Here is a 24,809-nt window from a genome sequence, read left to right as displayed (position 1 = left end):
TTAAGGACAGGGCAGAATCTCACATTACAGTGGGACATTACGAAAAACAGCAACTAGCGGGACTCGCACAAGAAAATCCTGAGCGCCGGGGACGCTGGACGCTGCCCAGCGGGCTGGGAACGGGGCTGGAATGTGCAAAGCAGCGCAGCTGGCCCCCAGCGCTCGTGTCTGGCTCTGCCGCCCGCACCCTCGCTCGAGCTCCCGTTCCCACACAAGTCGCCCCACGCACGCGCATTTGGGACCGGGCGGGGCTTTTCGCGGTTAGTAATGCGCAGTGAAAGCCGCCGGCGGCCAGGGGGCGCTGGAGCGCGAGCGGGCACGCACGCACGCCGCAGAAAGCCGCAGCCTCGGTTGCCTGCTGCGGTCGCTTTCGCAGCCGCGTGAGGGCCTGCCTGTCGCGTGACGCTCCAGTCCCAACGGCCGCCACGAGAGACGAGTCATCGCTGCCCGTGCGCCGCACGCAGGAACCCTCCGCCCGACCGGGAGCAGCAGCAGCGCGCAGACCCCCCTCCTCCCGCCCCTCCCCCGCCCGCCCCCGCGCAGTGAGGAGCGGCCGGCGCCATGCCCAAGAATAAAGGTGAGGCCTCCCCGACCGCGCGGGCCCGGGGCCGCCGCGTCGCCTCCCTGAGGCCGGCCCCCCTGCCGCACGGGCCGCGCCAGCCGGGCCTGGGCCGGAGCGGCGCTGGGAGCCTCTCCTTGCAGGGCAGGCTGGGGCCTGGGAGCGGGGCCTGAGCTCGGTGGGGGGCGGCGGCGGCTTTCGGAGACGGGCCGCGGGGCTCCCGCGGGGAGCGAGGCCGGAGCTCGCCTCACGTGGGGGGATCCGGGCAGGGCGGTCACAGCCGTTGCGGCGCGGCCTGGCCTTCCTGCCGCGGGCGGGCTCCCGCGTAGCCCTGCTTGGAGCACCGGCCCTGGGTCACCGGCACCTTCCCCACCCCACACCCGGGCGCCAAGGAGCCTGGCCGGGACGCGGGTTCCCGCGCCGCGCAGCCTCTGCCCCGCGGCGACCTCACTGGCTGAGCCGGGGTCGCTCCCGCCGGGTCGGCTCAGGCCCGGGGCGCTAAATGAGCGACGGCTCTGGCCGGAAGGGCGCGGGGTGCAGGGCGGTAGGAAGCCGCTTGAGTGGTGAAGAAAAAGACTCGTGTAGAGAGAAGCAGTCTTGGACTCCGCGGGTAAGTTTGTTCCCCCTCCCCTGTATGGCAAAATTCAACCGGCATTTAAGCGTCAACTGTGCTGTGCCCGGGTCCCTAACAGTCGTATTTGTTCTGATAGTAAATACAGACCTTCACAGGGGCACCAGCAGCCGGCGTTCCCATGTGTTAGAAACCTTAACAGGTGTGGTTAACAGGTGACCTCTCCCCGTTTTTTTCCTGTGCTGTCGTGAAAGAGGACAGGAGAGAAAGGAAGCAGCTACTTTTGGGGGGCAGGGCTTACAAAAACTGCAAGGTGTTCTTGCTGATTTTTTAACAAGAAAACTAATCCTGTTTGCCAGAAGCTTGTTGAAATGCTGCTGTTTAAAAGGAAAGCATCAGTTTGAAAATCACATGTCCCTCTGGATATTTGCACCTACTATTGCTACAAGAAAGTCCCTAAAATTATTTTTTTCAGTTGTCTCTCTATTGAACTTTCTTTTGTGTAGTCACTTTCATGTGTTTGTTGATAGTAGGTTATGCTTTCTGTCTTGTTTATTTGCATAATGACATCACTCACTAATTTGGGGTGGGGAGTTCACATGGATGCTTCCCCAGTCCTTGCAAGTGTGTGTTCTCCAGTAGTAGCAGCAGCAGCAGCACAACAGAAACTGAAGATTCATCACAGAGCCCCTTTGTAGTCTCTCTCTTTCCTGAACAGTCATGAAGGTTTATTAACTAAGGGTCCACCAGAATGCAATCGATTGCAGGTTCAGGGGTGATAGTGGTAAATACTCTCTTGAAGGCTGCTGTTAGCTGCATTTCAAAGTGAGTTTAAATAGTCAGTAGTTACCACTATTTGATCTTTTAATTGATCCCTTGTTTGACAATGGTAAAATAAGAACAAATGAGGTAATTTGATAGTAAATATTGCCAAAATTGATCCAAAGAAACACCAAACACCTCCAGACTTTAAATATGATAGCATACTATCATTGACATGAGATTGAGGGGTGGGTGGTGCTTGAGAGAGGTGATTCAGTTTCTTGTACATGTTCTTTTGTGGTGTGTGGCTCAAGAATTTATATGCACATGAATTTCTTCTGTCTGCCTCATGGGATTTTTTTCTTGTATCCTCACCCTGCCACTTCAGCTCAGAACTAGGAAGGGTTAGAACAGAGATGAAACTGTTGCTGAAGGAGTAGGTTTTTAAGTACTACTTGTAGCTTATGATGGACTTCTAAGAGTCCAAAAGAATACTACTTTTCTCATCACATTTATGAGGAACGTGAAAATTAAAATTAGTCTTTAGTGGTTTTGACTTTAGGCAGCCGCCTCATCCTTTTTGAAAGAAACTTGAAATCATCATGGTGTAGGGAGAAGCAAGATCAGTTTTATCACCGGCGTAGATATACAGTAGTGCTTTAAAGTTGCAGTAGTGAAGTTAGGTTTCCATAGGTCTAACAAATTATTGCTATTTCATCTTTCTAATACATGATTTAATATAGGTTTCTAAAATGCTTGTAGTGATTTATTTTATTTTCAATTTAGGTAAGGGAGGTAAAAACCGACGACGAGGTAAGAATGAGAATGAATCGGAGAAGAGAGAATTAGTGTTCAAGGAAGATGGACAAGGTGAGATTTTGAATTGTAATTGTCACTATATATTTTCAGTCAAATATGGTAGCTACCATACTTTTTGAAGGTTTCCACACAAGGGATAATTGGGCTGTGTATAGGTTTCATTTGAATGTTTGAAAAATACAAAATTACTTGATGTGATGGAATGGAGCATCTTCATTTTGGGAATATATTTAGCAAAAGGCAGATTGAATGGGAGTGAAGATATATCCACTTCAATTCCAATTTATTAATATCACTTAAGGAATAAGTTCAGTTCTTTGCTCCTCAAGCAGTTTGTGCTGCTGTGTGCTTAAAAAAGTTACGTTAGCTCCTATTTGTAAATTGTTCCTAGTTTCTTTCTAGAGATCACCCTTGGTTCACTCAGTGACATCACTGTGCTATAGGGAGCAACATTCAACCATCCTCTGCCAGAGGCACTATGATGAATGACTGATAGGGAAACCCCTGAGATCATGAATGGGTAGAGGAGTATAGTAAATTTTAAAATAGTGAGTACATCTGAGTGTTCACCTGGCAGTGAGCTAGCTAGTGGCTTGGTAACCAAATGAAATTCAGGCAAAAGCTTTACTTAAAATTTCCCTGATGGCTAAAACACAAATTGACCTAGAGTCTTGCAGCTCTTCTGGTGTGCTTCCTTGACTTGCAACACTCACAGGCTTTTCAATTGCATCACATTGTGTGATAGTCATACTAAGAAAATTGAGCTGATTTATTTTATGCACCTATCGGTCTATCAACCACATACGAAAAGGAAAATAAGCCTCCCTAGGAAAATCTCCCCAGCTCCAGGACAAACTCCATCCATTCAGTTGAACGCAGCTCTCCAGTGGTGATATTCCAATGTGTTAATCATCTGTACTCCATCTAACCCATGTTAAGGAAATATTTTGGTGTAGTAGAGCAGAGCTTGAAGTACAACTTCTGGGAGTGGATTTTCCCTGGTGAGTGTGGGTGTCTAGAGCATTGATTTTTATGCTGTTATTAACATAATATCCCTCAAAGATAGTCTTCTACATGTGATATGATACAGTATGTTTTCTTGAGCCTGTGATCCACTCCATTGTCCCTGCTATTCTTCGTAGCTTTAAGAAGCAGTGGAGTTAAACTGGTTTGTTTACTGGTGGGTGGGAAACTTGCAAATAAAAAATACTAGTGGGCCACTGTGAATCATGTCATTTTCATGCAGCTGCTTATGTAAACTATGAGCAACAGCAGATGTAGGCCCTGAAGCTACACGCGGGAGAAGAGCACCCAACTGCAGACTAAGGGTAGGACTGAAGTAGCTGCAACCAGCTTTTAGCATTGTCCAAGAGACTGGAAGTGTAGTGAAGTAGCAGAGGACCTTCCTGCCCTCCGCCTTCCCAGGGGGAAAGGAGCTAGCATAAAATCCTTCTCCCTTCCAACAAGCAGAGGTGCTAGAGGCTTTGCATTTCTCAGTTGTAGGCTAATACGTATGAAAGAAGAGAGCTTTTCAGTGTGATCTAGGGACAGCATCCTTGTAAGAACAGTAGGACCCCCTGAAGATGGGATTCAGAATACACCAAAAAAGGGGAGAAAATAATGATGTGCTCTCCTGTCCCCAAATGATCTGCTTGTTTGGTGGTCTGTAGAGGTGGAGGGGGATGATGATGGATCCACCAACTATTATCATGTGTAAAATGAGCACACTTGATCTGTAAGTCAGAGATCATAAATGTAGGCACTTATAGATCGTTTAAAAATATTCTGGGGAAAAAATAAAGCATACAAAAATGTAAGAGGGGTTCAGTATCGAAAATGTCACTTTAAGTATCAACAGTAACATAAAGACTTTTTAAAGCCTAGATTATGGCTAATTTAAGCTCATATCAATTCAAATTTTCATTTTTTCCAACACTAAAACTTGCACATTTATAATATCCATAAAGTTTCAGTGATGAAAACAAAAAATCTTTGTAACATGATTTTTGGAGTACATCCACACTGAAAATATTGATCACCATGATAGGCAGTGGTCTCTCCTTACTAGCAGGCTAACTGTTGCCTACAAAAAATTTGACATCACAGCAAAGGAATTTTGAGAAGGGATCTGAAAGTGGAAAATGTGGCGGCTTTTTGGATGTTTACGTGGAACACCTCCCAAGCATGTGTGGCTACACAGGATAAAGTATAAAGGTGCTTCTTTGAAAGTTGAACAAGTGGTGATGAAGGCTAGTATAATGGACCAATCAGAAGTGAGCATCAACAGGTTGCTAATGAATGAGGTGTTAGGTAGAGTGGGGATTGACTATGAAGAGCCTTGAAAGTGAATACAAGCTGCTCTTGCATTTGTCAAGACCAGAGAAAGATATTAAAGTAATCAAGACTTTGCCAGGGCTACATTGTTCATAGCCCATTGGCTGGGAGGGCTGCTGAACCTGTCTGTTGGCATCACACCCCGGTGTTTCCTTCCATAGTCAGTGGAAGTGGGGCTGGGCTTGGTGCAAGGGACCTCCTTAGTGCCAGGAATTTCTTCAGCACCCCTGTTGTTGGTGCTACCTGTATTACCAGGGCAGCAATCATTGCCCTCCACTTGGGCACCATCAGTCATCTTGGTACTGCTGCTGACTTTGGGGTCAACACTTCTTCTGGCACCGGAAATGATAGAGGCATATTTGGCACTGCTGATATAGTTTCCACTGTCAGTACCAGTTGCCAATTCGTTCTGGGCTATGAATGAGTCAGAACAGTTGCTCCCATCCTCAAGGTTGGTTCCACCTTTATCCCCTGAAGCCCAGGACTCCTTGGCATCCGGGTCAGGATCTTCCCCCCTCACTTTCCATTACGTGACACGCACTGAGGGGGCTGTTCATGGAGCGCTGTGGGTATCCGGATTGGCACTCTTCTTGCGGTCGGAACAGGGGGCCCCTGGCTGGAGCCTATTGGCCCCAGTGCCCTACCCGTACCACTGGCCTCCATAGAATCCCAGGGATGCTTCTTGGTCACCAAGGTCCCACTCCTCATCCGTTCTAAGGCAAGATCACCAGGCAGGTCTGTGGTAGTGACCATTAGTCTGTCACAGGCCCAGGCACTATTGAACCTTCCCCTCGCAGAGCCTCCAGAGTATGCTTCTGGGGGCAAGGATTGTCTTTTTGATCTGTTTATACAGTGCCTCGTACAATGGGATCCTGGTCCATGACTAGGGCTCCTTGGTGCAACAGTAAAATAAATACATAATTTTTTTTCTTGTAAAAATTCCTGTCTGTTTAAAATTATGTAATTCAGCAACATTTTTGACTATCTTTTCCAGAGTATGCTCAGGTGATCAAGATGTTGGGCAATGGAAGATTGGAGGCATTATGTTTTGATGGTGTGAAGAGGTTATGTCATATCAGAGGGAAGCTAAGAAAAAAGGTAAGTCTAAATCGCTTACATGGAAAATAAATGAATGTCTGTTCTGCTTGGTGTGTAATTTTCTGAAAATTGACATGGCTACACATACTCTAAAATAAAGGGACACTTTAAAAAATGTCCTTAATTACAGTACACCTCTACCCTGATACAACGCGGTCCTCAGGAGACAAAAAAATCTGACCGCGTTATATCGAACTTGCTTTGGCCCCCGTTCGTTGTTCCCTGACAGTCCCTTCCAGAGACTCCCGTCCCTAATCACCCCCAGGACCCCACCCCCTACCCAACGCCCCTGCTCCCTCACTGCTCTGACCCCTATCCACACACCCTGCCCCCTAACAGGCACTCACCGGCAGCGGTGGGAAGCAGAGGAACATGGCCCCAGCCCGCTCCACTCCGCCACCTCCCAGCCACGGCACTCCGCTTCCTGCCACCGATGAGTGCGGAGAGGTTGGGGAAAAGACGTCCCCCATACTCACCGGCGGCGGGAAGCAGAGTGACACAGCCCCAGCCTGCTCCGCTTTCCTTGCCCCGGCCCCAGCTGTGTTGCTAGGGGTGGGCTGGGGAAAGGTCCCGCACGCACCTGCGGCGGGAAGCGGAGCACTGCGGCTGGGAGCTGGTGGAATGGAGCGGTCTGGGGCCGGGCTGCTCCACTTCTGCCACTGCCAGTGAATCCCTTCCCCCAAGCAACATGGCTGGAGCTGGGGTGAGGGAAGTAGAGTGGGCTGCTCCTGGCCCTCCCGCTAATCCCCCGGGCCGCTCTGGGACTGCGGGGCCCCCAAAAGTCCTCCCCCCCCCCCACAGCTCGTGCCTACCAGACCCTGGGGGTGGGGGGAGCCCCTGACTGCCCCGAGACCCCCTGCCCCTTATCCAACCCCTCGGCCCTGGTCCGGCACCCTTAACATCTGCTCAGAGCAGTGTGTCGGAGCTTTACCGCGTTGTACGCGAACCCGCGTTGTATGCAAATCAGGTCGCGTCATATCAGGGTAGAGGTGTACTAGCAACTTTAGATTATTAAAATTGAAAATTTTAAAACTCATATTTAGTTTTGTTCAGATTGTTAGCTACTTATACTTCTCTTGGCAAGGGCAGTGAAGGAAGTTTAAAGCTTGCCCATAGTCACACTAACTTTCAGGTTCTTGGGGATGCAGATGTTTCAGAGGAGGTTTTGCTTGTTTAAAAACTGTCAGTTTTTTATTTTATAGAAACATTTCTGTTGTACTTGGGCTTTATAGAACCCTGTACAAACTCTAAATTTTGTCTTGAGTTTAAGGTTACCGGGTCACAGTAACCTGGTGGATAGCATGATGGTAATTAAAATTGAGGCTAGCTTACTGTAAAATCTGCATGCTTACTTGGATAGACTTGCAAATTGCTGTACCTCAAGGAGATAGGTTTAGTGGTCCAAATTTGCGGTAATTTAACAAAGGTTTGCAAGATACAGTTCCCCCAGAAATCACAAGTGCAACAGGACAAGGGCTCTGTTGCACACCTGATTGTTTTACAGGTAGCCTAGCATCAGAATAACAGGGCTGGCTCAATGTGACATGCTGTGGCCATTTAAGCCAAGCAAACCGCATTGTCAGCTTTCTGACAGCATACGTTGTGCACATTAGTTGCTCTTTGTTTACATTCTGAAGATGCTCCATCTGGAAGGTTATATTAAAATTAGTGCACAAACTATAAACATTTTAAAATGATACTCTAACCCCAAAAGGCAGACTTTTCTTGACCGTTTTCCACCTGTGTTAAATGCTATGCCACATTAGGGCCTGTGGTAGTTTATTAGTGGATGTATGGGATTACTTGGTGAAGAAGTTCCTCAGATGCCAGGCTCGAGTAAAAAGCTGGGTTTAATTATCAGGGTGCTCTAAAATCCATATGCATAGGGAGATTGTTTGGAAAGCTGGTATGCTACAACAGGGGTTGGGGCAGATTTGGGTGGGTTATTTCATGCCTCTGCAATCCTGTTGTGCTGCAGAAGGTTGAGCAGAACCTCTTCCCTTTGCAGCAGTCCCTGAAACCAAGTGTGGAGTCTGGAGTTCCCTTTCCATTCCTCTTGCTGCATACAGCTCATAGATGTGTTACTCGTAGTTAAGGCTGCAAATTTGCCACGGATTCTGTGACTTTCAGGGACCTCCGTGAGTTCTGCAGCGGCTGGTGCTGCGGCAGTCTCAGACCATTGCATGCGTCTCCCCCAGCAGCAGGAGTTTGGGGTGGGGGTGCTATGGGCTGGAGCAGTCTTGGGCCATTGCGTGCCTCTCCCCTGCCCGCAGCAGGAGTTTGTGTGTGGGAGGGGGCTATGGGCTGGGGCAGGGGGTTGGGGTTGGGGTGGGGGGGTGAGCTCCAGGCAGCACTTACCTCAGGGGACTCCCTGGAAGCAGGACGTGTCTCTCGGCTCCTAGGTGGAGGCATGGACTGGCGGCTCTGCGCGCTACCTCCACCCGTAGCTCCTGGCCAGTGCGAGCTGCGGAGCTGGCGCTTGCGGCGGGGGCAGCACACAGAATCCCCCCTGGCCGCACATCTGCCTAGGAGCCAAGGGACATATCGCCACTTCCTGGGAGCTGCACAGAGCCAGGGAGAGAGGCTGCCAACCCAAACACTTCCCCCCAGCACAGCAGGGCCACAGCCCCAGGGCCACCTTTTCCCCCTTTTTTCTCTCCCCCTGTCCCCCTGAGTACCCGCTGCATGCGCCTCCCAGCACCCTTGAGCTGCCCCAGAGCACCGAAGATTTAGTCGGATATATAGTACAAGTCATAGACTGGTCATGGGCTGTGAATTTTTGTTTACTGCCCAGGACCTGTCCATGACTTTTCCTAAAAATACCCATGACTAAAACGTAGACTTACATTCCATCAGTTACCATCCTTCCTCCCTCCATCCTTGGCACCTGTGAGGTGCCAAGAGAAGGGCACAGCTGGTACCTGAACGGAAGTGATGTTTTCCCAGGAAGCTGCCTTGTTCCTTTTCATAGGGATGCCCCCAATCATGCCCTCCTCACTACCACCACTTCCTACAGAGTCTCATATCCTTCTATGTCTCATACACCTATGCTTAACCCTTTGATAACTAGGAAGCAGAGAATTAAGGTACTGTTGTATAAATTTAGATGGAATAAAGGGGCCAAAGGCATTAACACTCTCCAGCATTGTCTAACATTAAAGGTTCAGGACTTGGTGTACAGAGACCTTAGCCTGCTTAGCACTGTGGCAAACACTATTAGAAATCTTTTTAGCCATTTATTAACAATACAGAAAAGAAGGAAAAACAGTTAAAGCATTTGAAATGTAAAATATTGAGCAAGGCTTTCATTTTAACACCATCCCTTACTTGTTTTCTCTTTAGCTGTAGACAGCCTTTAGAAGGAAAACCCCCATTTGTCAGTCTCTTAGATGGTCTCAAAGATGGTAATATCTATCCTTTTGGGGAAAAGAGGATAAGTCGGTTAGAGATGCTGCTGCTGCTGCTGAAGTTTAATCTCAGAAGGAAAAGCCTCCTAGCTGACAATCTTAGATGCTATAAAAGATGGTAATAACTGTCATCCAGGTGGTGCTTGAGATTCAGCTGGAGCCTGTAGGGATGGCAGTATCATCTTGGTCCATCTATCTCTGGCCTGTTCTAGTTAAGACACCTCTCAAGTTCAAGATGATGAAGGCCTGAGGTCCCACGAAACAGTGGGGTTGGTATCTATGATTAGTGAAGCTCGCTCGAGTAGCCTTTAGCTGTTTTTTGTGTCTGTTCTTTTGTTCCTTCATACTTTCCCCACATTTTCTTTTACGTACCCAAGAAGGGAATGATGGGTATGATAGTCTATCCTGTCACTATTTTGTCCACCAGTTAGGCCTAATATTTGACAAACCAACTTTGACTCATTATCCTCTGGTGTCATATCTCCTGTTTTTTAATAAGCATAATTTCAACACAGTCCTTGAATTATATCAGCTTGGCCTTTTTGTTTAGACTAATTCAGTTATTCTGTCTCCCTTTCGTACCTTTTCCCATCAACATTTGTTGTTAGATTATTGAACATATTATAACCTTTTACATACTACTTACACTTGAGCTTACAATTCAAGTAAATTTGTGGGCCCAACAGTGTACACTGCCCTTCAGTCTGAACTCTGAATGATGCCCCAGCTTGACCCCACTAGCCATTATGGCACTGTGCTTCCAGATGATATGGAGCAATGTGGGTGTCCCAGTTTTGGGGTTAACGACACCTCTGCCTCATCCTTGGTCTGCTTAAGAGACGTCCGCTTAGGATTCGGGCCTCTATCACCTCTCTATAGACAGGGACTCACATTCTCTCCCTCCCGACCAGACTGGAATTCTTCCTCAGCAACTGCAGTTTCTCTCTCAAGTTCTACAACAGTGAAGACCAGTCAGCCTGTGCAAAGCAAAATACACTTATTTTTAGGACAAAAGCATTAGAGAGAATATATCATAAAACAAAACATCTATACACATGCTAGGTTTACCGGAAATCCCCCATCTTCCACATGGTAAACCAAGTCCTTCAAACCCTTTCAGCAGGATTTGCTCTCTTGGTTACAATCTGTCAGTTGTCAGATCAAAAATGAAGGCTCCTCAGCCAGTTCAGGTTTGCCTTTGACGCTATAGGCTCATTCTTTGTCTCCTGGACTTCTTGAACCTGTTCTGAACCAGTATATGCAATTCACCCAAGTGGTGGTACTTCTCTACAGTTTTTCTGTTCCAGGTCTACAGTAATTACCCCCCACTGATTTTAGTTCTTAGAGGGAGCTGGGTAACCTGCCAGTGTACAATCTCTGGCTCATAAAGATACAGATAACATTTATAACATTGGAACAATAGTCTCACTGATATTGCATATTTCAGTAACACCTGTCACAGTGTGGATACGGCGCATAGGTACTCTAGGATGAACTGTCAGACCATGTCCTCACTAAGGCCAAAGTTGTGTTCAGGGTGAGCTTAGTGAGCAGAAGCAGACTATGCCTGGTTTATATTCAACCACTTCACCTTCTCTTCACAAACCACCAGATGCACCTCTTTTCATATCAATCTAATCTGTGCCAGCTGCAAGTAATCCCCGAATCAGTCACTACAGCTATCCTAACATAGTGAAGAGTAGTTGGAGTTCATGCATGCAGCTGAGAATACAGTTCATAAAATGGCATACTCAGTCATTCCTCTTGTCTGTTTATTATAGGGTAGCACTGACTGTGAAACATACTTACAGTATATCCACAATAGTCCTAGTCATCTCTGGGTGGGGCATCTCTGTGTACCTTAACTCTGTATTTCCGGGTTTCTGAGGTTAAAGTTTAGGGGCATGAAACGTTCCGGGAAGGTCTAAGACCCGTGTGGTCAATGCTATCTCTGAATTAACAAAGATTTTGACCAGTGAATACAGAAAAGTTTTAGTGTTGATCAAACTGAGAATGTTGTTTTGTAGTCTGAAATTAGGAGGGCCAGTTTAGTAAAATGCTGATTGCCAATCAAGATGCTTATAAATAAAAGGTTTGAATCTCAGTTCAGCTTCATTTACACCCACTTTAAGGCTCCACCCTATCAATGTAGTCAACAGTGTCCTATGCCTCTGAAGAAGTGAGGTTTTTACCCACAAAAGCTTATGCTCAAATAAATCTTAGTCTTTAAGGTGCCACCGGACTTCTTGTTGTTTTCATAGCATAACTGAGACTCAAGCCCAAAATCTCTGAAATTTTTCTTCAAATATATTGTGACAATCATATGAAGAAAGTAGTGCCACTTTCAGGCTGCTGATTTAAAGAAAACTTGAGTGGATTTTTTTTTAACAGTGGGTGAATCAAGATAAATCAAGATATTTCTAGGCTACGAAACACAATCAGAACTTCATGTTGTGTTCTCAATCAAGTTAGGGGGGGCGGGGGCTGGAAGTTGTGGAGACTTTCAGTTGTGGAAAAAGGCACCCCAGCACAATCCACTAAATTCATTGACACATTTCGAATATTAAAGTGGCTGTGTAGTGACTGCTTTTGTAACTCCACTCTATTCTACTCAACTAACCTTAATCATAGGACTGGAAGGAACCTCGAGAGGTCATCTAGTCCAGTACCGTGCACTCATGGCAGGACTAAGTATTATCTAGACTGTCCCTGACAGGTGTTTTTCTAACCTGCTCTTAAAAATCTCCAATGATGGAGATTCCACAGCTTCCCTAGGCAATTTATTCCAGTATTTAACCACCCTGGCAGTTAGGAAGTTTTTCCCAATGTCCAACTTAAACCACCCTTGCTGCAACTTAAGCCCATTGCTTCTTGTCCGATCCTCAGAGGTTAACGAGAACAATTTTTCTCCCCCCTCCTTGTAACATTTTATGTACTTGAAAACTGTTATGTCCCCCCTGAGTTTTCTCTTTTCCAGACTAAACAAACCCAATTTTTTCAATCTTCCTTTATAGGTCATGTTTTCAGGACCTTTAATCATTTTTGTTGCTCTTTCTCCAAATTGTCCATATCTTTCCTGAAATGTGGCACCCAGAACAATACTCCAGTTAAGACCTAATCAGCATGGCGCAAGAATTACTTCTCGTGTCTTGCTTGCAACACTCCTGTCAATACATCCCAGAATGATGTTTGCCTTTTTTTGTAGTGGTGTTACACCGTTGAGACATTTAACTTGTGATCTGCTTTAACCCCCAGATCCCTTTCTACAGTACTCCTTCATAGGCAGTCATTTCCCATTTCGTATGTGTGCAACTGATCCGTCCTAAGTGAATACTTTGCATTTGTCCTTATTGAATTTCATCCCGTTTACTTCTTACCATTTCCCAGTTTTTCCAGATCATTTTGAATGTTATTCCTATCCTCCAAAGCACTTGCAACCCCTCCCAGTTGGTATGGTCTACAAACTTTGTAAGTGTACTCTCAGTGCTATTATCTAAATCACTGATGAATATATTGAACAGAACTGATCCCTGTGAGACCTCACTTGATATGCCCTTCCAGCTTGACTGTGAACCACTGATAACTACTCTTTAGGAACAGTTTTCCAACCAGTTATGCACTTACGATAATGGTAACTTAAGGTTCCCCTGGTTGCCAGTCAGGCTTGCAGAGGAAAGTTAAGTACAGTAAAAACAAAAAAAAAACAAAAAAAAAAGAATTTACACTAACAGGCAGGACATGTGATCAGTTGACTAAATTGTCTTTCATTTCATTAACACACATCTAGATAAAGACACAAAATCCAGTTCCCTGAGTCTTTTTTTATGGTGTATGCTCTGTTTGGGAAAAATCCATTTAAGCAAGGAGCCTAACAAGTCCTACCACAAACACAAGTCTGTCTCTAATATCTGCGTCTGCAATAGATCTTATGAAGCTGTGTGGCTGATTTCTACATAGTCTGCATCCCTGTCTGTGTAAGTGATAGGAGATGCACCTTTCTCACTGAAGTTCTCTCCCTGTTATGGTACAAAAAAGCCTCCTATTCGCACCATGCATTACAGCAGTGGTTCTCAACCAGGTGTCCGAGGCTCCCTGGGGAGCCTCAAGCAGGTTTCAGGAGGGCTGCCAAGCAGAGCTAGCATTAGACTTGCTGGGGCCCAGGGCGGAAAGCCAGTGCCCTGTCGCAAGGGGCCCAGAGCTCTACCTGCTGAAGCTGAAGCGTGGGCAATGTAGCTCTGCCAGGGCACCTGTGGCATGAGGCCCTAGGCAGTTGCCCTGCTTGGTACCCCCTAGTGCCAGCCCTGGCTTTTACATGCAGAACAGTAGTTGTTATGATACAGGTGGGCCGTGAAGTTTTTATAGCATGTTGGGACAGGCCTCAGAAAGAAAAAGGTTGAGAACCCTTGCATTACCGGATGTCAGTAAGTATTTAGGATTCCAGTAAACTTAATTAATAAATATTTAATGCAATATCATATTTATACCAGTTACTACATTATTTATTTGAATTGCAGTAGTGCTTAGGGGCTTCAAGTCAGGGATCCTTTACCGTGCTAGGCACTCTACAAATGCTTAATGAATGGTCCCTGCCTCAAAGAGTTAATTAAAGCTGAGTATAAGGAAAGACTCTTTTTCCTTATTGCAGACCTCCAAAACAACATAAACCACTGGAATAATGCACAGTGAATAGTTCAACATATTTTTAATCTTCATTTCCTTTAATGCGAATTTGTCATCTTTGAAAAATGACCTGTTCGTAGTATCTCTTTAATGAATAAAATAATTCAACTTTTAGAAAATCACTTTAACATAGTCATTCACGGAAACAGTTCAGGTTAGAATTCTTGCATTTTCTCTTCTGCTTGGCTTCTTCCTCGCATTCGCTTTACTGTGAAGTTTTACTTTTCTGCGCACCATCCCTTTGTGAAACTCGGTCAATAAAATGGTTACAGACTTCCTTTGGCCTACCCAAATTTAATGATTTAGTAGCCATCCATAGGGCTGGAGACCTCTAAATCACTTGATTCCCTGTAGTGATGGAGTTCTGTAACATGCTTGGTCAACTATTACCCACACCAGCAGTTATGTAATATAATATTGAAACCAAGTGTTAGGAAGTGGGGATGTCTTTGTCGTCTTGTTTAGGAAAAATAGTGTCTGCACTTTAAGTTTTAATATTTTAGTAGATCCACAAGTATAGTGTTTGAACTTATTGCTGTTAAATTGCAGATGGACAAATGTGGATTTGTAGAGGGGGTTTTTAACAAATGTTCCTTGTTTCTGGCTTTCAGGTTTGGATAAATACATCTGATATTATATTGGTTGGCTTAAGAGACTACCAGGTAAATATTCTTCTTGATTTAGCACTTGTATGTGTTATAGTGCATAGCATAGTTTATGGCTTAAATGGCACTAAAAGTCTGCTGAAGAGCATTGTGCAAATAATTTCTATTCAACTGGCACTTACTATGTGTTTAACTGTATCAAGTTAAATATGTTTCATATTTGGTTATTTTTATATTTGTAATACAAGGCAAATTCCTTGATGGGTAAGCGGACCAGTTTTCATCCAAATTGCATTGCCCCTTCAGACTGTGTGTGTGCGGAATATGCCCTGTGGCATCAGAATGCCTCTGACCTTTTCAGAAATTGCTGCTTGGTGAGCTGCTCCTGTGCATTTCACTGGCAAATGGAGCAAAGTGCTCCAGTAGTCTGGTAGGGTGCCATCCGTCACAGTTCAGTGTAACTGCACCTGTATTTCTCCCTTTGTGGTCTAGCAAGGGCTCCCACTGTTAGGCTTCTGGCTGCTTTCCCTCACTCTCTTGGGTGAAGACCTGGCCCTCACTCTCCAGGCTGCACTCTCCTGGCCCTCACTCCCCTGACTACAATGTGATATTTCCATCAAGCCAGATTGCCTAAACAGGCCCCAGAGTTTTGTTTTAAGTTCATAATAGCTTTAGCACAAAACAGCCACACACGGATAGTCTTTCCTTTACACATCTTGGGCCTTTACTCTTTAGATTCTGGGAACAAGAACTCAGTAGACAATGGTCCCCTCAGGGTGTAGCTTCAAAGACTGGGCTTTTTCATAACCAGAGATGAGAATTTGCTTTCATTTCCCCTTCGAGATTCCCCAGGCAAACCACTTTACATTGTTTGGCCAAAAGTCCATTCTTGTGTGGCCCATTGTTCAGTATAGTTCTTTGAAGTTCATAACATTTCCAGGGCTCACAACAATACATAACCTTTGCATTTAATACAATGGACTCCAAAGACACTTAGATTTAATTCAGTAAGGTTTGTCAAGGATATTGCAGAAAATTGCCGTGTCTATCACACCAGCCATTTCACTCAGATAAATGTATTCTTTGAGTCCTTTGCTGTTCGAAGAATCCTGCCCTAGTCTGTCACTGAATCCAGAGACTACATTGTTTTTTCTTTAAAATGTGTGGCTCTAATAGTTTCCTGTAGTAACTATATGTTGAGTCCAGTGAATGGCAGTTGTATCAGAGTTTTAATGGGCTGTTTTCATAACAAATATACGTTCAGTTAGTGCAGTGGAATGTGAATTTTGTTGCTAATGGAATTATGAAGAGAATTATATTTCTTCAAAATAGACTTTCAACAAATTAACAACCCATTTAGAAATATTTTATTACACAGCTGCAGAGATAAAATTTAGACTGCTAATGCTAGCTAAAGCTTTAGCGTTGTGATATGACAAATGTAGATGTACCTTGAAAAAACAGTTTAGAATGCTTAACAAAAATTGGACTTCAGGGAGGGAAGACTTATAATGTTCTGTATAGTGGGTTTACCTCTTTCACTTGTAGTGGCAAACTGAAGAAAAGTTGAGAACTAAGGATTTCGGGGGTGATTTCAGGACATAAGGATTGAAAAAGATTCAGCTGTCCAACTAACACACACCTTGCTAAGCTGTCATTTTAGGAGGTGGAAACATTTCCACAATGCTGACTAATGCTGTCAAATGTTCTCTTACTTAGGATAACAAGGCTGATGTCATTCTAAAATACAATGCAGATGAAGCCAGAAGTCTGAAGGCATATGGGGAACTTCCAGAACATGGTAAGAATCTTTCAAGATCAGATAGGAAGTCAGTAGACACAAATGTGGTCAGTAGCCCACAGAGAATTGTCAGTTTCTAATATGTGCATTAACTTTTTTTAAACTCTCTATTTAGCTAAAATCAATGAAACAGACACATTTGGACCTGGTGATGATGATGAAATCCAGTTTGATGATATTGGAGATGATGATGAGGACATTGATGATGTAAGTAATAAGAATACTACATTTATATTTAAAGCACCAACTCTTGATAATACTGCTTTGTTTACTACTTAATTTAGGTTGCATAATGTATTAAAGCTTTGAAGTCTTTAACGAGGCTAGATATTATTTCTCAAAGGCTGTCCAGTGACTAAGTGAAATTGGTCAAAAATCCTGTCCTTGGAGTTATGGCACTTCTTGCAGACCTCTGCATAGTCATAGATCAAAGATTTGTAGGCTGTCATACAGTGAATATTGCTTCAGATTTTTAATAACAGAATTTCATACCTGTCAAAGTTTGATCTTTAACGCTGTTTATGGGAGCTAGAAATAAATTACCACATTATGGCTGCAGGAATGTAGTCAACCTCAGCAGTCACTATAGATTAATCAAGTTAATGTGACAATTTCAGAGCTCTAGTGCAGTGGTTCTCAACCTTTTTTCATTTGTGGACCCCTAAAATATTTCAAATGGAGGGAGGGGACCCCTTTGAAAATCTTAGAGGTAGTCAGCGGACCCCAGGATGAAAACCACTGCTCTAGTGGATAAGTCACCCTCAAAATGAACAATGACTCAAAATCCCATCCTCTGACTCCTCAGGCAAATTCTGAAAACAGTGTGCCATATGAGCATGGAGTTTTAAGTGGGGGAAAATGTATTTTAAAGTGCAGCTGAGACTGGTTATTAATCATTTATAGAGTATAAGATGGGTACAATACCTATAAGTTAGGTGTAGCAGGCAGAGAACAAGATTTCCGCCCAAAGGATAAGAGGGCAGAATAAAACAGTATGAAGAAACACTGTGACGTGTTAGTATGCTTGTAGTTTCTCTTTAATCCAGTTTCAGACTCGATGAGTAAAATGAGCTCAAATTCACAGTTAGTGTGAAAAAGTTATGTGATTTGTATGCTGGAGCATCTTTGTAGTAGGAAGATTTAAACAGAAACAAGTTCATTTTGCCAGTGACTTCTTAAACTATATTTGTGTTTTGATTTGGAACTTCACCTCACAACTCGGATTATTTTTCTTTTTGCTTCTTCAGGAAAATCATAGCCCTGCCTGTTTGCATTTTACTGTTTACTCATTGCGATGATTTTACCTTGATCATTAACTTCTCTGGAAGAGATGAGTTGGGAGGAAAGGGGCAAATGATTACGTACTCATTAACAAAAAATGGCAAAGGAAACTGGGGGCAAAAAAAAAAATTGTGAAATGAGTTGTGAATCTTCTGTTCTCTAAGATAAGAAGTTATTAAAATACATCTTAAAGGTAGAATTGTTTGTTTGCTCACATGGTCAAAATTATCTGTCTCACTGTGCTGTCTTTTTTTTTTTTTCCCCCCCTACTTACAGATCTAAATTGAGTTGAGGTTTACATTCCAACTTTTTTCCTCCAAGGATTATTCTACATTGATATATTGGGTAAAATCCCTTTCTTTTAAGAAGACTGAAACATCAATAATGAGTGTAGCTTATTACATCAAATGAGAATTTATTTTCAGTGTTTGTTTTAAAGTATTTATATTTCTTTAGAAACATAATGCTGGATTATCTTAAAGGCTAAATGAAATGCCACAACTATTTTGTCTTTTCACAAATTAGAGCTCTTACATCTGGATGGAAGTGAGACAGAGTAATATCTGCTGTAAAAGTCTGCATTTTTGCCTCTTACGCTTTCATCATTACATTTCCAGTTAAACTTGTATTTTGAAATAAAATTGTTTACCCTGTAATTATCATGGATTTTGATTAAATACCCAGTTCAGATTAGTGTCCAATCATACTATGCAGTGTCTTTCTGTATACCCCTTGCCTTGAAGTTAACTTGAAAAGATTTTGATAATCTAAAAGGAAGGCAGAAATCTGCATTCAAACTCCTAATGCATGGGTCTGCTTTTCATGTTTTAGTAGAATGCTGCTATTTTTATAATAGTTTTGATAATTAAGCACTCATTCTTTCAAAGATGTAAAGTTGCCACAATGGGAGAAAAAGTAAGCAGCATCTCAAATTTGCAGTTGTTTAAAACTGTTACGTATGTTTGAATAGTTATTCTGTATTTGTAAATGCAGTATTATACTGTAGTTGCGGAAATTAAACACTGTGTGGCACCCAATTTAATGGACACATTGATACGAAACAATTAGTTGTTTTTTATACTGAAACATGCATAAAATAGTTTTCCCTCAACAAAATAAATGCCTAACATTCTTGATGTGTTAAACATACGTAGAATATTTTTACATTATAGAACATGTTATGTTAAAAGTAGAGTTTTATTTTAATCTTAAGTTCCATACATTGTAAGGTACAACTTTGAAAAGGTTATGTAAACTATGAATAACCGAATATAAATGAAAAATTAAATTAAATGTCAAATTCTGCAAAATCTTTTTATCCAGAATTAACCAGTGAGACAAACTAATGGAAAGATTCTCTCCAGCTTCTGAATGGAAGAGTCATAGCTAAAAAGTTGAATAAAGACTAACATATTCAAGGAAATATTTTCACGTGCTAGCATTAGTTTGTGTGTCTTTTTAATGATGTATTTTGAGTTTAACAGTTGAAAGCAGAATGGGGCTCTGGAGAACTTAATTTTCGTTCTGTGCTGTGTAAAATTGATTTTTGACATTTGTATTCATTATATGGTCTGATAGGCATGATGTGAAGTGACTATAGCTTTAAAAATGCAGATTGGTCTCATTGCTTTAAACAAGATTTTTTGGACACTGTTGAATATTCAAACAAACTCCCTTAGAGCATGTAGCAAAAATGTAACTTTCTACCTTTTCTCCCCAGTGTACAATGTACTGTAGGTTTCCATTTCCCTTGTGTGGAGTTGGGAGTCACCACAGGGACTGAAAAATTTTCTTTGGTATTCAGTTTATTTGCAAAACTTATTATATATTTAAATAATTTATAAATAATTTTACAGTCCTACTGACTTTTGAAAAAAGAAAATATATATGCATTACCCACACATCCTTCCTGCTCCATTGGTTTGGATCAGGTCTGTTGACTTTTGTAATCCTTATATGCCTCAATTTCCAGCAATTCAGGATCTGATTTTTAATTAACAGTTTCATAGAGCCTGTAGTGAGCAGGAATTCATAAACCATTTCCCCCCTGCCCCTTTATCTTTTCCCCCGAGTGCCCAAACAGGATCTTGAACACCTAACATGGTTGAGCTCTTAAAATTTAGCTGGAGGCATGGCACAGAAGGCTTTTACTACATCGGTCCTGTCTTTGCTTGTGCTGTTTTTTCCTAGTGCCAGTTACCTGTGAATTGGCTGGATGTCACAACAGAGAAAATGTGGGCATTAACTTTAGAATGCTAGAACTATCCTTTGGAGAAGATTCAGCTATGATGACTAAATCATCCTGCCTGTCCACTTACTGAAAGGACCGCTGTTAGGGAACCTGTACCTTTTGTTCAAATGTATTGTGACTGGGAGGAACGAGCCAAATTTTATACTGATTATCTTCATTTGTTTCAGGGAACTTTATTCATCATACCAATTTATTACCATCTGTATTTCAGCTTGGGTGCAGAACTGGGCCTGTCAGTCACTGGTAGCTGGCGAATGCCCTGCTCCCTGAAGTTCTGCCCGTTATGTGCACCCACGGTGGCAGATGGCACAGCCAGACCTCCCTGCTGCAGAGATTTTCTGAGGGAAAATTCCCAACTTCGTTTCAAATTTCTGACTAATGTTTTGGCTCAGCAGATTGGCTATCTGATTCCTGTCTCTGTTCTAGGGCTACATTTGCATTGTAGGGAGATTGTCCCCTCAGCTTTTTCTCCATCTTAAGCATTTGCAGTGTTTGGTGCATTTTCAGAGACTGAGCAAGGCTGAGAAAAGCCAGAGGCAAATGGAAGGGTCTGTTCTTGCTTCACTTGCTTATAGTGTCTCATTGTGGAGCTTGACGGGCTTTATGGGCAGGGTGCAGTCTCTCTCAGCCAGTCTAAGCAGGGTTGCTTTAGCCCCCCCCCGGGCAGGATTGGAAAAACTGGGGCAAGCAGTTCCCACTCCCATCTTGATGCTAGAAGGACAGCTTGCTAGATGGAAGATTGCTGTTAAGTCCTTGGAGTTCATACCACCAACCCTCTTTTTGACTGTTGAGCTCAGTCACATCTTCTCACTCCCCTCAGTGTAGATGGTGGAGGATAGTGGACTCAGCACAGATACTGCTTATGGCAGTAAGGAGTCATTGGATCCAGCTCTTTCCAACTGCCACCATCTCTACAACAAGCCTTTTAAAGGATCTCTATTGATATCCCAGGCTGAGGTCTACAGGGAAATTGCAGGCCCATCTGGATCTCATTCAGTAGAAGGGTTAGAGCTGAGCTGTCCATCCTCAAACCCCTGGACACCAGTACCTGCCTTGAAAGCCCAAGGATTTAGAAGAGGCTCATGTGGGGGAGGAAGGGACAATAAATCTGACCACTTTGAGGAGAGGGAGATAGTTAACCACTTGAAATACTATTGAAGCAATCTCTGGGACTGGTTTTGCTCCCTTTAAATAAAATCAGCAACTCGTTCCCCTGCTCACTTTCAAAGTGTACAGTATGGTAGATCAGTGCAGAAGAGACCAAGCCATAGCCATGTGGTAATTCCTGTGGCTGTGTATGCCTGTTCAATCCCATGTGTGCTTTTAATGATCCAGAAGTCATATGAGACCTATCCCATAATTCAGATTATCCCCTCCACCTCTTTATCACATCCATTGACATTGATCAGGGTCCCATTGTGTATCTACTACTCTGCCAACTGAATGCAGAAGCAGGGTTTTGTATTAAGAGAGCGCTACTATTCTTGAATTAGGCAGAGTGATCCTAGCTCTGATGCCAGCTGGGTTTAATGGAGAGATTCATTCATCTCTTAATTCAATCCAAGGAATAGATTCCAGATACAGGCACACCACCTGCAGGAACCAGTGAATCATTGCATCTTTCCTTCTCTAGATACCAGACTTGTTTTGGTTGTAGCCATCGGTGTATTTGACAGCTGTTTTCCTGAAATAAGAACAACATGATCACCTGATCCAAGAATGAAAATCAATTTCTCTAGTCCTGGGCAGAGCAGAGTTTCCCCTCTGTATGTGTACTGCCCATCAAGGGGGAGATGGATGCCAAGGCTTACATGTCAGAAGTTCTTCTCTCCACCCCACTCCCCCCCCCCGCTCATCTTAGCATAGAATGTGCATCCAGAAATATTTTCATTCAGTGTAAGTCACTGCGGTGGTGATAGACATTTTTTGCATCTAGAAAGCAGTCACCTGCTTTGTGGCCTCTCCAGGTACTAGATTCAGAATGTGAGGTGGTGAACAACCTCTTTCAAAGCTTGGCAATGTCTGTGCTATATATCTTCCTACCTTTTCATAGAATCATAGAATATCAGGGTTGGAAGAGACCTCAGGAGATCATCTAATCCAACCGCCTGCTCAAAGCAGGACCAATCCCCAATTTTTGCCCCAGATCCCAAATGGCCCCCTCAAGGATTGAACTAACAACCCTGGGTTTAGCAGGCCAATGCTCAAACCACTGAGCTATCCCTCCCCACCGTTTTCCATTTCCCTAGAACCATACAACAGATAGGAAGGAGAAGCAGCAATGATACTATTTATGCCTTTTTAGCTAAAGAAGCTGTGGCTTTCTGGCCTAACATAGCATTGAACCATCTGATGTGTCCGTCTCAGAGGACGTCTGCTACTGCAAAACCTAATCCTCCACCTGGAATCAGGCAGGTTCAGAATGGATGCTTGGATAAAGTTCATGGACCCTAAGAGAAATCAACAAATAGAACTTAGTCTTTTGGCTGGAGCAAAGTCCATAATTTAACCAAGTGAAACGCAGCCCTGAGTTCTTGCAAGAGGGTTTTAAGCAGGTGTATAAGTATGAGCAAAAGGTCTAGTTCTTGTAGTATAATATTGTCCGTAGGTTCAAGAAAAATGTTTTGCACAAATCCCAACATTAAATGTTTTCTTAGGACAACACCCTTTTTTCCAGTCTCTCAAGGTCATAGAGCATAAGTTTGGACCCTCATTTTGCTCCTTACAGCACTACCTGGACTGAGCCCCTGCAGGAGCTGCTCTTACATTTCCTGTTCCTGGAAGGGCCTCCTGCTAGCTACTATCGTCAATCAGATGACTTTTGAAGTTTGGAGCTTTCTTATGTAAGAACCAATATCGTGCTCTTAATGCAAGGATGTAGCCCTTAGAAGTGTCATTATCCGCCTTCCAAAAATAAAGAAATATTCTTGCATCTGTTAAGCATGAAAGTCCAGTTCTTAGGAGCGTTGACAGTCTCAGAGTTGAGAAGTCATGAGTCCTGTTTTGAGGTCTGTTAAGCCAAGTTGCAATAGTCTTGTCTCATTAAAGATCATACAGTATTCAAACAAAAAGAGACAGTTACAGCGTTTTTCTGCTCTCTCTATACCAGGCACTAAAATGTCTCTTCCACTCACCAAGTCTCAGGCCTGTCCCTGCTACTGCTTTTAGGCACTGTTAACTAAGAGAAGCAAATGCTCTTAACTATATTGACATCTTTCATTACAGGCCCCATCTATTAAAGAAATCAGTGTTTGTGCACACTTGTTAAAAATCTCTTACAGCCAGATGGAATTCTAATGCACTTGCACTGGCCAGTAGAACCAGGACAACCTTATTAGTCATGCTTTCTAGTGCTTTTATCTCAAAGAACGAGTTTATTTGTTAGCCCCATCTGCACCAACCAGCCAACTTGCATTAAAACCTCATTGTGTCTCAGAACTTCATGCTGCAGTGAAAACAGAGTTAGGCAGTCACAAGGTAGTCATCTCACTTTTGTCTAGCTCATTAGAGTGTGACCCCTGCTGCAGAACAGCAGTTGAGTTCTTCACACTTATTGTCATACCACATATCCAGTCATGAGAAACTCAAATTTCTGGGTGCACGTTACATTGTTCATAGTATCATAACCCTGTGCTGAGGAACACTTTTTCTGCCCGCTGGGGATTGTGAGCAGAAACTATAAACCTGAGAAATTCATGTTGTGGCAGGACACACGCAGGTGTGTTGTAAAGTATGAATCTTGCTTGCCCTCAGAACAGAACCAACAGCTGCTGCTGGTGGCCATCTTACTTATAGTATGCTTCAGCCACTGAGATGGTGGCACGTGTTTCAGAGGTGGCTTTTTACTCCAAGAAGACAGTGGTGGTTTGCGGTTAGAAGCAAGAGAAAAGGTCAGTGCCACACAGAGATGGAGGCATGGACCCAGCTGATGCTGTCTTTCATGGCAGACTCTTCCCTATTCAGACTGCCACTTCTGGACCAGTACCACAAGTGTAGAGTGGTGGGGCTATATCATAATGGAAATGTGGGGTGACCAGCAGTTGGCCCAAAACTTTTTTATGAGGGAAGTAATGTTCGTGGAGTAGTGTGAGAAGCTCACTCCTTGAGTGCCACCATAACTTCCAGTTGAAAGGGAGTAACTGTCTAAAAATATGTTGCTATCACCTTGTGAAAACTGGCAACCCTAGATTGTTACACATCTGTGATAATCTGTTCAGGGTTGGCAAATCTGAAGTTATCACAGTGGTCATGGAGATTTGTAAGGCAATTATTGCTTTACTGCAATCCAGAGAGATTGAATTAGGAAGTATCTCCAAAATAATTGTGGAGTTTAATTGAAGTGAGTACATTATCTGGAAAGGATATTGCTATTCCATTTTGCAACCCTAGTGGTTCACCATGGTAGATCTATGGACACCTACGTTTGATGAGTGCATGATGCCAGGGTATTTCAGAGGTCTGAGCTATTTCAGCAGGCAAGTTTTATTCCATCCTCGTGACAGGCATCAAGGGGTTGTCCATGCCAACTGTGATTTTTAGACAATCCAGCCTACCCTCTGTTGCCATAGGTGGTGATGACTTCTCCTGATTTCTACCAGCCTGGCAGAAGACAATATAACTACACACTGAGCAAGAGCAGGA

The 24,809-nt window shown here is 43.5% G+C and overlaps 1 protein-coding gene across 2 annotated transcripts in view; it reads left to right on the top strand.

Annotated features, from left to right (window-relative positions):
• Positions 1–334: 334 nt before the first annotated feature.
• Positions 335–24,809, top strand: part of LOC141996124 (eukaryotic translation initiation factor 1A, Y-chromosomal) — a 158,905-nt gene continuing 134,430 nt past the window's right edge. Inside the window, exons 1-7 of one of the 2 annotated variants that reach the window (XM_074967972.1) lie at positions 335–577; positions 2,679–2,762; positions 6,040–6,143; positions 14,842–14,892; positions 16,555–16,636; positions 16,752–16,843; positions 18,194–19,541. In XM_074967972.1, the coding sequence (XP_074824073.1) occupies positions 562–577; positions 2,679–2,762; positions 6,040–6,143; positions 14,842–14,892; positions 16,555–16,636; positions 16,752–16,843; positions 18,194–18,199 (435 nt within the window). In that variant the 5' untranslated portion in view covers positions 335–561 and the 3' untranslated portion in view covers positions 18,200–19,541. Of the gene's footprint in view, positions 578–2,678; positions 2,763–6,039; positions 6,144–14,841; positions 14,893–16,554; positions 16,637–16,751; positions 16,844–18,193; positions 19,542–24,809 lie in introns of those variants that run through there. The other variant, XR_012641486.1, reaches the window with a different exon arrangement.

Source organism: Natator depressus, chromosome 1 (genome assembly GCF_965152275.1).
Source record: "Natator depressus isolate rNatDep1 chromosome 1, rNatDep2.hap1, whole genome shotgun sequence".
Taxonomy (NCBI): Eukaryota; Metazoa; Chordata; order Testudines; family Cheloniidae; genus Natator; species Natator depressus.
Note: the sequence above shows the minus strand (reverse complement) of the source record. Positions and strands in the feature narration are given on the sequence as shown.